At 29.9% G+C, this 15286-nt stretch overlaps 1 protein-coding gene across 1 annotated transcript; it reads left to right on the forward strand.

Moving 5' to 3' along the window:
• The first annotated feature begins 1732 nt into the window (after positions 1–1732).
• On the forward strand, positions 1733–2500 carry LOC126719662 (uncharacterized). Its single transcript, XM_050422193.1, has 2 exons — positions 1733–2312; positions 2415–2500. Exons 1-2 carry the CDS (start codon positions 1733–1735, stop codon positions 2498–2500), a joined length of 666 nt encoding a protein of 221 aa, XP_050278150.1.
• Positions 2501–15286: the final 12786 nt, after the last annotated feature.

The raw sequence follows: 15286 nt of genomic DNA on the forward strand, positions 1-15286 counted from the left end.
GAGACGGGTAGGGAACTTAAATTTCAATCAAATCATAAATGGGTAAGATGTAATTAGCTAAAAAAAAAAGCTTATTTCATGTTTCATCATTTTATTCAAAGTGAATTTTTCAGTTATTAGAATTCAATATTTATAGGAGATGTTGTTAACTCTCTCTCTTTTTTCTTTTTTTTTTTCTTTTTTCTTTTTTTATCTTTTAAAATTTATTGGATAGTAACTTTAGACAAATGATAATGATGTTAATTGTAAAATTGTTTCATTTTATATAATTGAATGCTAAGCAAGACTCACAAAAAGTATAAATATAAAGTTTATTTTAGAGATTTTATCGAAATATGATTTTATTCTATCATCTTATCATGTTGTATCAAACTTTGATATACATATTCAAATATAGTTTAATTATTGTGTTGTCACAATATTACCATACAGATGCGTAGAAATGGAATTATTTTATCAACTATTTCTTTTATTACTTGTAATATTTACATATGGTCTGAAGTAATAATCATTACAATAGACAAGCATAGAAATAAGCTTTTTATCGTAATTATACAATGGGTAAGTGGTTGTTTTGCATGGTTTGGTTAAGGCTCTATGTTGCATAAGGTTGAATTATTGTAAAGATTTATTGGGCTACAATCTAGTATTTCTTAAATCAAGAAGTTTAACAATTATTTTTAACCAAACTCAAAAAAATGTTGTAACCAAAATAACCAAATTAATAATAAAAGAGATCAATCATATACAAGAATACAAAGATTTATATGGAAAATATTTTCTTTTTCAAAAGAAAAACCATGAGATTAAATTCGAACAAATTTAACTATTATAAAACTATAATTCTCAAGTTTTTGTCCAAAACTTGAGTCCATAACAATTACATAAATTATAATTCTCATCTAAAATCTACACTCAATCTTTATATTACTTTGTTATTTTTACTTGTTATGTATCTTATGGCTAATGAAAAACATATGCTAAATCTTCTTTTTTACCCCCACCCTTCCTCATACTTACAATTGCTCTGGCAAAACCACACAAATATTTTACCAATATGGCTCAAATGAAAATTTTCTCCTTTGCCAACTACAATAACAAGAAGTTGATAGGTATTAATTGTTTTGTAACTCAATGACTATATTCAAGTCTCTGATTGAGTTTGATTTCCAACACCTCAACTTATTTTACGAAAAAAGAACTTTTTCCTAATTTTGCCGTAATTTTCTCTTAAACCAAGAGGACTATGACGTGGCTAATTTGCCACTCACTTTAAACTTTTTTTTGTGTGCACTGAACCATTGCCATTGCCATTGGGTTACGGTGATTGAAACTTCTATCTTGGATCAAAGGCAAGCCCAAGAAACCAAAAAATTATCCCATTTATCTTTTCATTTTATGTATTTAGTATGCAAATTAGGGAATTATGAGATACAAGAAAAATATTATTTAAAAAAATTTGTTGTTTATTTTTTTTTTCCTGCTAGCTTCAGAAGAAAATAAACTTGGGTGTCAGTTGTCAGAACTTCCAGAGAATTTGATATATGAGATTGGGAAGTGGCTCACAATCTATGCTGATTATGTCCGATTGCGCTCAACTTGTAAGTCATTCCAATCCTTGCTACCAAAGTTGCCAAACCATCAACTTAGCCAAGTTCCATGGTTGATGATTCCACCAGCTAACGATGCAAGTGAAACACATTGCAAATTTTTCAGCATACTAGAAAATAAGATGTATAAGTTGGAACTTCCAAAAGTACAGGGAAAGCTGTTACGAGGATCCTCATATGGTTGGGTACTCATGATTGACGGGTATCCAGAGTTAAATCTAATCAATCCACTCACAAGAGCTCAAATCCAACTACCTCCAATAGACACATTTCCTGATGTATTAGGATACCGTCCATATAGGGCTGATGAAGAATATTTAACTTTGAGAGTGAGACCAAACTTACCTAAACCAGCAAAAGTACAGGTTGAAAGCATAGCATACGTAAGAGATGTTTTCATACATAAGCTTGTGTTGTCATCAAACCCTACTACTTCCAAAGAGTTCATGGCCATGGCCATCTACGGTATGGTTTTAGATTTAGCTTTCTGCAAAAAGGGGGACAAGAAATGGACTCTTATTCAACAAAATGATCAACATATAAATCATGATATAATTTCCCATAAGGGGAAGTTCTATGTATTACGTAATGATGGAGGATTGTGGGTTGGTGACCGTACTTCCTTGCCAAATATGACACAGCTTGTACCATCTCTTCCAAAGACTATTCTCAATTATTTTTCTTTGGTGAGGACGATATCCGGTGAGTTTTTTATGGTTAGAAAGATTCACTAACTGGAACCAATTTCTCTTATTGACCATATTTATTCCTACAAAACGATTGACTTTGTGGTTTATAAACTAGATCATCATCAAGGAGAGTTGAAATGGAGAATGGTAAAGAACATTGGAGATAATGTATTCTTTGTGGGAATGAATGATTCCTTGTGAATCTCATCTCAAAACCTTGCTAGATATAAGGGGAATTGTATTTACTTTACTGATGACTACTTTGATTGCCATCGAGAAGGCATTGTAGGAGGTCATGACCTGGGCGTTTACAACGTGGAGGATAGGAGTATCAAACCATTGCCAGGATATAATTATTATGAGAGTCACACCATGTTGGTTTGGCCCCCACCAATTTGGGTCTCTCCTAATCCTACTTCTTGATAACAAACATTTGCAACCTATTCAATGTGTGCACATCAAAAAGATAATGGAAGAGATGGCTGGTTGGTGAGCATGCTATAATGATTTAGAAGTTAGTGAAAATAGGAAAATTATTACAAATTTTACTGTTAAACCATTCAAATTTTTAATGATACAATTAAGATGTGATAGGATCTTACTCAATTAATTTGTACATATGTCATTATATTTTGAGTTTTTCTAGAATTATAACATTTGTCACAACTTCAACGTGACAGACTGTAATTGACTGCCAATTAATTTCACATGGACTTATCACTTTTTTTCCATCACATGAGGGTCATGGCATAAAAGTTGTACCTCTAACTTTTCTCTTATATAATTGAGTATTAAGATAATTAGACATTCTTGACAGGGTCCTCTATATATAATGAATAATTTCTCCCATGATAGGGAGTGTTAAATAATAATAAAAATATATTATTTCTTAAAAAAATTAAATTTTTTTGATTATTTGTTTCTCTCTCTAGGATTCTTTATCGTGCGCATGGAAATTTTGATTGCATGATAAAAGTAATTCAGAAATTTTGGATTGCAATGCCCATAACCTTCGTAAAATGAATGATAAGAATTTACATATTGTTTCTGATTTTTTTATAATCCTGATTTTTTGGATTTCAGTGCCCATAGACCTTCGTAAAGTAATTCAATAATCCTGATTTTTTTTCATTTAAATTATAATCAATGGAATAAATTGCCCTTTTGCACTTGAAGCTCCATATTGTTTCTCATAAAAAATAAAAAATAAAACCTATATATATATATATAGAGAGAGAGAGAGAGAGTTAAAGCTCCATATTACCTATATATAAGCACCACATACAATTAAACTTTTATTCATATATGTATATTATTGTGTAACATATTGAAAAAACACTAACCCGAAAAGCAAAAAGAAAGAGACAAAAAATAGAAAATACAAAGACACTATATATAGGACATATAGAACATTACTTAATGATCGAGGATTACACATTTCTCAACGAGCGGCTTTCCTTGGGGTTGGATTCTTTGATGGTTTCTTATGTGTCTGCCTCCTACAATATAAATAAAACCGATTAGAAATATGGTGAATCAATTATATTCTAGATAACCGTATATTCACAAGTTAATTTACAAATTGATGAACTAATTAAGAGATGACATGCTTTGAGTGCCATTCATTAAAATGTTGCTGTAAGGAGATATCATTCTCAAACAAGTTGCCACATTCAAGACATGGGAGGTGACAGTTGCGATGTGCTCTTTTAGTGTGGCTAGAAACTCCATCTGGGGTTATAAAATCGGCACTTCTTCCAACTTCTGCACAGTGTGCACAAAAAAATTTCTTATCACATTTGGATTGCTCGATATTGACCGAATTATCTTCTGTATGTGTAGCCATATATTAATGGTTTGTATGCAGTGGCGGAGCCAGGAATTTAGGTCAAGGGGGGCAAGATTAAAAGACAAGATTGAAAGTCAAAAACTAATCTAAAAAAATTTAAATGTGAATATTAAGAGTATGCAATATACCTGTGACTATATAAACGTGACTCAATGACTTGAATTCTTTAAAAAACTCAACTTGAATGCTTTTAAAAACTCAACAGAAACTCTAATTGTTTGTTTGAATAGAGGGGAGTAGAGTAAAGCGAGGGAAAGTAAGATAAATTACCTTATTTGAATTTTTTTAAGAGAGAAAAGAGAGAGATTTGGAGGGATTTTAATTACTTCTAACCCCTCATTTTTAATTTCTCTAAATTAGAGAGATATGGAGAAAGAATAGAGCATAAAAATATTTAACTAAATGAATTACCAAATTTAAAATTTCTTTTTTTAAAAAGCTAATTATTTTCCTCCCTTTACTTAATTTTAAAAACATTCAAAAACTTTTTTTTTTTTTTTTAAATATGGGAGGCATGCTTTATACCGTACCATATATACACTTTTTTTTTTTTTGAGTTCTATTAGGATTAGGCTGCTGTGGTTCCTATTCCGTATAGGCATATATCATTAGCATAGGTTTTTATTTTTTATTTTTTTAATGGTTACTAGGTGAGACCCATAGTTTTATATTAGAGTTATAGTAGTCTCAGAGTTCTAGTTAAGGAAAAGTTTTTTGGCTTTTGTGTAGAGGGGCAAATAGTACATTTCAATGCAATATACTGCCATTATTAGTAAAAATTTCGGAAGTTCAGGGGGGGCACCTGCCCCCCCTCGCCCCCACCTCCCTCCACCCCTGTTTGTATGTGTTGATGTAGAATACTTCGGTTCAAACTTCAAATGATATATATATACCAGTTTCTAGGATTTGTAATGTGACATAAAACGTGACATCTTTAAGGAAAATAATTGCAATTTCAATGAAACTCAAAAATATTCCAAATTTAGAAATTGAATTAAAGAAAACAATTTCAATGAAACACAAAATATTCTAAATTTAGAGATTTAATAAAAGCCTCTTTTTTCTCTTTCTCAATGCAATTCTTGCCTATATTATTTTATAAAATTTGGAAATTATTTGCAAAGTTTTCTTTCTAAAGTCTAAAATAATAAATGACCGGTATGTTGGTACGTACTTGGTACTCACGTTGCATATCTTCACATACATAATACATAAACTTCTTCAGATTACCTTCACATTTAATCTAAATTACGGATGCATTTTTGAACTAAAAATAGAAACATTCATGATGGTGAGAAGATGGGAAAAAAACTTGTGTCCATGTACAACTTGATTTAACATTTTCTTATTTTATTTATTTCCCCAATATTTTTTTTTCCTTCCTACGTTTTATAGATGATATAAAATTTTGAAATTAGAAATCGAAAAACTAGTGTCATTCATGTTTCCAAAGTCTTTACTAAGAGTCTTATTACTCAATTGACACAATTGCTTATATTTTTAATTATAATGTCCAAATTAAAAAAAAAAAATATATATATATATATATATATATATATATATATATATATATATGGAAGACTTTCTTCCAAGTAATCCATAATCCAATTAAAAATGTTTAAGAAATTGGAGGCTTTGCCAAAAGTGTTGTTGCTAAATTGGTACTTTCTTATGTTTTTTAATCACCAACATGTCCAAAGTTGTAAAAAAATTGGATGCTTTCTTTCAAGTAATTGGTAAAGCAATTTATTAATGTCCATGCTTAAAAATTTCCCCACTTGGAGCACCTAATGCTTACAAAGACGCTCGTGTCTTATTTTGGAAAAGAAGTGGTTCCTTTTTTTGTTTTTAGAGATAAGAAGTGGTTCAATTCAGTAATCTTGTACGTTAACTCAAGAATAGGGATGGCCATGGGTAAGGTATGGATCGGGTATACCCATACCCGACCCGAAAAGTTTACCCATGGATACCCGATTATCAATACTCGTTAATATCCATACCTGAATCTTACCCGAATATATTATCCATGGATATCCATACCTTACTCGAAACCCAAAACCCATTTATTTTTATTTTTTTTAATTCAAAACATTTTAACATAAAAACTAACCAATCTTAAAAAAGAAAAAACTAATCAATAAAAAAAAATTTATTGATTAGTTTGTATCTGCTTCTTTCTTTCTTTTTCTTTTTTTTTTTTTTTTTTTTTTTTTTTTTTTTTTTTTTTGAGATAGAGATAGAAATTTTATTAGATAAAAAATAAAATAAAATAAAGAATCAACATTTTCCTCTACCTCTTCATTTGTTTGTCAAGCAAATGGCAACTCCTAAAATAAATTTTACAAAATCAAGGTCAATGTAACAGTAATAAAAGTCACTTTCAGACTTTTCAGTGTAAAATATTTCCACTGGATGAAGCCTCCCTGGAACTTTCATAAGTGGTGCATCAAAATAACTCTGAAAATTTTCAGCCTCAAGAGTAGCACTCATTACAACTAGCTTCAGATCAGGCCTATTTGTCAACACTTGCTTCAGAAGTCCAAACAAAACATCAGTAGCCAATGTTCTTTCGTGAGCCTCATCAAGAATTAGATAAAAAAATTTATAAAATAAAATAAAATAAAGAAGCAACATCTTCCTCTGCTTCTTCAGTTGTTTGTCAAGCAAATGCCAACTCCTAAAATAAATCACAAAATACTACTATTTCCATGGTAATGAAGATCAGCATGTAACATTGCATTCCCATCATGAACTCTAACAGTGCAGGACCTGTCAAAACAAACATAAATAATATTAAAAATCTAATGTAGTGATTCATTAGATTTTTATGGTAAATATAAGATAACACTACATCTCGTTACTTAGCTATATTATGATCAAAACGCTACTCATAGCATGAACTACTGACAACCAGCACTTCTTAAGAAGAAAAAAACAAATTACTGAAGACAAGGAACATTCATTGAGAGTAAGAGGCTATTCAATACCTTCTGTAAATTATCAACATTGATTCTATCTATTTAAGCTCCATTTGTCACAGAAAAACCTGATACAAACGACACAATAATCCTATTTCAACAATACAACAATATAAGACATCACACGCATGCATACACTATAAAACAACAAATTCAAATGACATAGGCAGTCCATGACTTTTTACAGCTTGGGTCCCTGTTATAATAACTAAAACGAAAGCTGTGAATACTTGAAGATCAAAATGAAAAATTAAATCAAAATATAGGGATCGTGTTTTTGCCCAATATCTCCTTATGAAGAGTTAAACATATATATAAAAATATAGAAAATTTTTTACGGATCGGGTTTGGATAATATCCATACCCTACCCGAACAATTTGGATAATATCCATACCCTACCCGGTTAAGCTCTACCCATGAAGAACCGGATATTACCCGAAACATTTGGATCGGGTAGGGTTGAATATCCATTACCCAATGGGTATGGCCATCCCTACTTGAGAATATACGCAAAAACCAAAGAAAAAGGGGAAATATATATATATAAATATATATATATATATATATATTTTTTTTTTTTTATATTTCGCAGTAAGAATACAAATAAACTTTAGAAATTAACATTAAGAACATCAACATTGGTGGAGCTAAAAATTTTAGCTTTTGCCAACTCAAAAATTACTTTATCTATTTTAAAACATTACTTTACAATACACCCAACATTAATAGTTTTATTTTTTTTATCTCTCCATTTAAATATTAGTTCTTTATTATTTTTTTCTTCTTTTTCTTTGCCTCTTTCTCTTTTCATATTTATATAGACTTGAAATAAAATTGTATAAGTTTGTCAATAAGTACATATGATATTAAAGTATTATTTGTAACTTATTGTTGATATAAACAGTTTATTCATAGTAAAAATTTATAGAATTACAAAGAGATATAACATTTTAGTCATAGTTTCACAATATATAAAAAAAATGAAGAAGTTAATCAAGTAACTTGTGAACAAACTTGAGCTTGTTGTGGACACAATGGATGAGAGTTGCCACCTAGTTTTTGCAATGGTTTAGGAACCATATATACAGTGTCCTCTCAAGGAATAACCTTTTTTATTTTACTACAAGAGATATGGGTTCGGAGTTAAGGTATGGTCTTGGGAACGTGTTAGGCACCCAAAATCGTCCAACCCTAGGATTGGCTTCCTCTCATTGTGTCTTATGTCTTAACCTTATTAAAGGCATATTCAATATTGTATCTATACTCACACATACACTAACATTCATCTAACAATCAACATGCAAGGCATCAAACATCTCTAACCATACATCTATCATACTTCTCATCACAACACAAATCCTAGCATACATCTAGCATGGCATCTAATGTCAACCTAACATTCATCTAACATAGCATCTCCTAACATTCATCTAGCATGGTATAACATAAGCTCTAGCATGTTACTATCATCATGTCATCATTTCACATCTAAGGCACAAGCATTAAATCAAGATAGCAACAAAGCAAACAAATCATGTTATCATCAAGAGATTGTGGAAAACACTAATAACACAACATGCTTATTCACCATATCACGTTCATCAATCCTAAGCATAGATCATATCACAAGTAAATGTATGTACATTGTGAATGCATGACTTATCTCACTTACCTTGCAACTACTCAGCACCTATGGCATTATGCATGAACATGTGAATGCATGTTCATGGCATCAAAGCAAGGAAATACAAGATAAAACCCTAATTCTAGCGTGTGAAAGGCAATCAAACAAAGAAACATGTGAAACGGAAGCTTAAAAGCATGAATACATGAAAAATGATCTAAAACAAAAGTATTACATGTGAAATTAGAAGCAAAATCAAAAGAATTAGGTTTAGGGTTTTTGGGCAGGATTATGCGCACGCATGAACAAGCCTGCGTGCGCAGGCAAGATTATGCGCATGTGGGTTTCAACCCAAAAACCTTAGCAACGCAGCAAATAGAGCAGAACTTCAAAACACTAAATCTAACATCCTAACATACATTTAAAACATAAAACCACACAAACGTGTACTATACAAACATATTAAAACATAAAATAAGTAAAGAAATAAACAAAAACAGAATTAAACTAAAGAAAATAAAAGAAAAAGCTTAGAAATATACCTTAATGAAAAAGCTTAGAAATATACCTTAAAGAAAAAGCTTTTTAAGCTTGATTTTTGACCGTTCCGCCCAATCAAATTTATTCACAATCAATAAAAATAGTAATTAATAATCTTAAACTTGAAGATCATGGCCAAAAAAGACCCTAATCAAAAGAGAATTGACTTGAGAATGTTTTGTAAAAATCTCCCTCTTTGATTCACTATTTCTAGTGAATCTTAGTATTTTCTCGTGAGATTTCTGTGTTCTTTTGAAAATATATCATGTAAGGCTACTTATATTATGAAAATAAGGGTTTGGAACGACTCCTAGACGATGTGGGATTTGTTTCAAATCTTAGCATTAATATAGAAAAATTGTCTTATTTATGTTTCTAGAACCCTTCATGCGCTTGTCGGATCGGGCCTGCGTGCGCATGTAGAGCGTTGCGTGCACAAGCTAATTCCTACGTGCGCATGTCGAGGGTTTCCTTGGTTTAATTTTCCAAAAATAAATATATTTGCTCATTAAACGCTATATTTTTCATTTTAACATTTTTCAAGTTAATTTAACATCTGATTGGACCCTAAACCAACCTTGGGTCTTAGAATTTTAGCATCATTGGGGAACGGGGACTCAAGTCGTAAGTAGTATAAAATACGGTGTCTATACTTGCCATACAAGAAAATGAGTTTAACATAAAGCGTCATGTTAACGAATGCCCTTAGGGCATGGACGGAACCACCATTGGACTAGGGGGGGCAACGGCCCCCCTATATATATATTTTTTTTAAAAAAAATTATTATATATGTGTGTACTAATTTTAGCAATTTTGTTCTATAAAATTATATTTTGTTTCTCTTTAACAATATCATTGATTCTTTTAAGAGTAATGCTATACTCACAAACTTTTTTATAACATTTTTACAAACTATTTTTGGTAGCGAATTCTTATTGGTTCGTATGTGAGGCCACCACTTACATTTTTTTTTTTTTTTTTCTTACTAGTAATCACTTATCACATTATTAATTTATAAAAAAAAAATAAAAAAATTAAAAAAAAAAAACTTGTAACTCTAGCATTTTTCTCATTTTAGTGATCATAAAAAAATTTATAGGTCTAAAATCTAAAACAAAATATACAAGCCCAAAAAATAGCTCAACAACAAAAATTACCTGTAAAACTAAAAATAAATTAAGCTCAATTATCTTTTTATCAAAAATAAATAACCCTACCCTTTAAAAAATTCTATAAAAAAAAAAAAAAAATTGTTCTTATCCACATAGGAAAAAAAAATCTCAGCAGCTAAGTAACAGAGTCAAAGGTTGAAATCGCCATACACTGCCAACAATAAAGCCACCCCCTTAACTCAAAGTTCTGGCTCTGTCCCTGCCTTAGGGCAATTGTTAGTAAATCATAAGAAGAAAATTTTTAACACCACTTTCTTGTGACATTGTTGATCTTAAATAGGATTTTATTAATTTTAATTTTGAAAAACTTCTTTCCACGGATGCAATTGTAACAGGTATAGTTAGTAAGATTCTGAAAGCAATACATGCATTTGAAAAAGATTCTAGCCTCTTTATATAATTTAGTACATTAATTGGAGCTAGAGTTTTCATTTATTTGCAAAACTTTTTTTGAAACTTTTAGTTCTGAAAATAAATCTAAGCCATCAATATCAAAGTAAGTTTCATGTGTGAGAAAACATTCAAGATTAAGACAATTTTTTTTTTCAAACTATCATCATCTAGTGATTTTAGTTTTTCAAAATTAAATAAAAAACCAAAAATATTTTCATATATTTGAAATTGTTCAAACCTACTTTCAATTGAAGAAATAGCTTGATCTACTATATATAAAAAATAATTAATTCTAAAATATTCTTCAGTGGATTGTGTTGTCTTATCATTGACATTCTCATCAAACTATTTCTTTCTACAAATTATACGTTTTTCACGAAATATAGGCTCTATTTCCATTTTGATTGCAATTTCTTTAGATGAATTCACAGCATATGTAAATCCATCTTCTCTATATTTTTTTAAAAAAGATATAAGACCGTTTAATTGATCTATAGCAACATCAATATGCATGTGTTTTGATTGTAAATTTTTACTAATAGAGTTAACAGCAAATAATATATAATACCAAATAGTCATACCTAACAAAAACTCAAAACTCAAAACTTTCAATCTCATATGTTGCTAAACAATCAGCTTCACTTTTTGTTTTAGGATTTTTACTTGTTTTTACCAATTGTAACAAAGCATCTCTTATTTCTAGAGCTTGAAATTTTATTGCTTTCACACTTTCAATTCAACCTTCCCAAAGTGTTTGTGACAATGTCTTAAGAGTTAAATCTATCGCATTATTTTGTAAAATTTTCCATTGCTTTGTGGAAGAAAAAAATAGTGTATATATACGTTGTACTACTCCAAAAAGAGATATAGCTTTAGGACAAGAATTAGCCATATCACATAGGACAAGGTTAAGATTATGACAACCACATGGTGTGTAAAATGCTTTAGGATTTATATCAAGAATTCTTTTTTGTACCACTTGTTTTTTCCCTTTCATATTAGACCCATTATCATATTCTTGTCCACGTACATCATTAATATCAAGTTCAAGATTTTTAATTGCATTTATAATTTCATTGAAAAGACCTTTTCCAAAAGTATTATCTACCTTTAAAAATTCCACAAAATGTTCATCTATTTTTATCGTACTTATTGAAATATCCACATATCTTAGTAGGAGAGTCATTTGTTCTTGATGACTTACATCAGGAGCACAATTAAGTATAATTGAAAAGTATTTTGCTTCTTTAATCTTTTTTATAATTTTACTTTTAATTTCATTTGCTAATAATTGTATCACTTCATTTTGTATATTATGTCCAAGATAATGATCATGGATTGCACCATGTTGAATACATCGAACATGTTCTTGCATTACTAGATCAAATTCTGCAATCATTTCAATTATACTTAAAAAATTTCCATTATTTTCTTGATAGATCTTTTCATTTTTTCCTCAAAATGCCAAATTATTTTTAGCAAGAATTTTTACCACCGCAATTATTCTTAATAACACTTGTTTCCAATGACCTTTCTCTTTCTTAATTTGTTATTGGATGTTTTTATCAATTGTTTTATTCTTCAATAATCTTAGTTCTAAATCAATCCAAGTATTCATGTTAGTAATATGCTCATTGGTTGTTTCATGATTTTTAAGAATAGAACTAATATTTTTCCAATCCTTAGTTCCTCCATTAGCTAGTTGATTTGTATTAGATTTTGAATTAAACAGCTTGCAACAAAAACAAAATACTTTATCCAAGTCTTTCAAATACACTAACCATTTTCTATCATGTTTCTCCCCATTTGGTAATTTTCAAATATAATGTGTAGTAGAAAAAATGTCTAGAGCTCTTATCTATAGGAAAGTTTAGATCATCAACTTTTATTGGACCACTTTCTACTAATAAATCTCTTAATTTTATATCAATAGTTTTCCATTGACTTGGATCAAAAATATTTGTAGGAATATAATTAAGTTGATCATTAATATTTTCACTTTCTTCTAAATTATTTTGAGCTTCATTACCAAGAATGGTTAAATTACATGTTTGAACATTATCCACCTTCATTATTACCATTTTGTTGTATATTTTCATCATCTTCTAACTCTTTTTGATGAATTTCTTATTCATTTATGAAACCTTCACTCAAATTTTCTGCAATATTTTTTTTTACTAGTAATAAATTTGTCCATAACTCCTTTTTGAGATTCAATTAGTTCTTCTCTTTGTCTTTTTTTATTTATTTATTTTTTCAATTTTTCATATCCAAATGGATATTTTCTAGTAGACATTTGTAATTAAAAAATATTTATGAATAAATGAAACATAATCTAATAAAAAAAATTATAATTTAACTAGAATAATATAAATTTAATGTATAAAACAATAGAACCTTGTTTATCAAAAGCACAATTGCAGCTTTACTTAATATGATCACTTTACACTTCAAACATGCACAGATAAATTAAAATTAATATTAATACAAAGTAAATTATTCTAAATTTATAATTTTGTTATCAATACTCTTTTTTGTCTAGGATTGTAGGTAGTAAACCTTTTTTTTTTTTTTTGAGCAAAACGTGTAGGACTAAACTTGATCCACTAAAACCGGCCCACTATCCATCCATACCACTAAATCTGATTTTTTTTTTTTTTTTTTTTTTTTAAACGTGTAGGACTAAGATCCGTGTTTTAAGTGGGTTCCATTCCATAGTCTTCTAGAAAATACTAAATTTGATCCACTAAAACCGGCCCACTATTCATCCATACCACTAAATTTGATTTTTTTTTTTTTTTTTATAAAAAAACGTGTAGGACTAGGATCCATGCTTTAAGTGGGTTTCATTCCATAGTCTTCTAGAAAATACTAAAAGAAATCAAGATTTAAGAGTAAAAACAAATGAGTAAAGAGTACAACAAAAGTTAAGCCAAAAGGGGAATGAAAACCCAGCAACAAAGCCATGAAGAAAACTAGAGAAGACCAAAGAGGTAAAGAGAAGAGAAAACAAAAAAAACGAACTTGAAATGACGATCTGTGAACACACCAAGCCTATTGCCAACACCAATTAATGAGTAAGCCAACTAAAAAGAATTTTTTTTTTAGAATCAAGATAGAGAGAGTGAGTGCTTTTTTCTTCTTTCTTTTTTTCTGCCTTTTGTTACTTGTCTATTCTTTCTTTTTTATGCCTTTTGTTATCTTTTATTCTGCATTTTGGTACTTGTATATTGAGAAAATCAATATCTCTCTTTATCTCTCTCTCTACATTTCAAGTAATAAACATGGGTTTTTTTAATGAAATGCGGTACAAAGGTTTGATCTAGGGGATACTTAGATGTAGTGATTTTTTTTTTCCCCTGAGAAACCTAAAGATTTGGTGATTTGATTGAACTTCATGTCATTTCAGCTTTTTTGCATTGTGAAAAATGGTTAGAAATAACTTGTTTCTTCTCAATTTTCAATTAGAGGCTTAAATAATTTGGGCGGACCTTACCTTTTTTTTTTTTTTTAATCTCTTCATATGAGAAAACAACATTATATAATATATTAGGACTATTGGAGACCCTCTTACAAGTGGAGGCCTTAGGGGGTGGCCTAAATGGCCCATAGGTTCAGCTGGCTTGGGCATCGATTAATATGTCCCTAACATAAAAATCTTGGGGTTTTTTTTTTTTTTTTTTTTTTTTTTTTTTTTTTTTAAGCTCAAGCGTGTTTGAAAAAAAGATTAAAAATGAATTTTGGAACTTTTTAATGCTCCCACTCGTTTACAAGAAATTATATCGTCCTCATAGTGGACTACGTCATTTGTCCACCATTCCAATAAAAGACTTACACCTATTTAAAATTGCTGAGTCAGTATTCAGTTTTTATTTAAAACTCCACAAATTTAAACAAGTTGGAGTCTTTTACTAGAATGGTGGACCACATTACTTGCCCACCATGAAGACCATATAATTTATCCACGTAGCATCCACAATAGTGGAGCTAAAAATTTAGCAACTTAGCTCCACCAAAAGTTACTTTATCTATTTTACTTACACATATACTGCAGCAGTAGATCTATTTTAGCGTTTAACACAATAAAATAATATAAATATCACAATAAAATAATATATCTACTATAATAAAATAATATATTTACTACAATAAAATAATCTATCTCACTACAATAAAAACATCACAAATCGATCCACCAACACGGCCAACCAAGAACAACCGCCCACAACCACCCAACAACAACCACTACCAACCAAAAACAACCACCCACAACCACCCAACAACAACTAGCAAGCCAAGAACAACCACCCACAACCACCGCCAAAAATCCAAATTAGCCAAAAACTACCACACAAATCACCACCAACACAGTCACACTACCACTGACCCACAAAACTCAGCCACCATGAATCCCAGCCAAACCACCATC

This window comes from Quercus robur, chromosome 3 (genome assembly GCF_932294415.1).
Source record: "Quercus robur chromosome 3, dhQueRobu3.1, whole genome shotgun sequence".
In the NCBI taxonomy this organism is placed as follows: Eukaryota; Viridiplantae; Streptophyta; class Magnoliopsida; order Fagales; family Fagaceae; genus Quercus; species Quercus robur.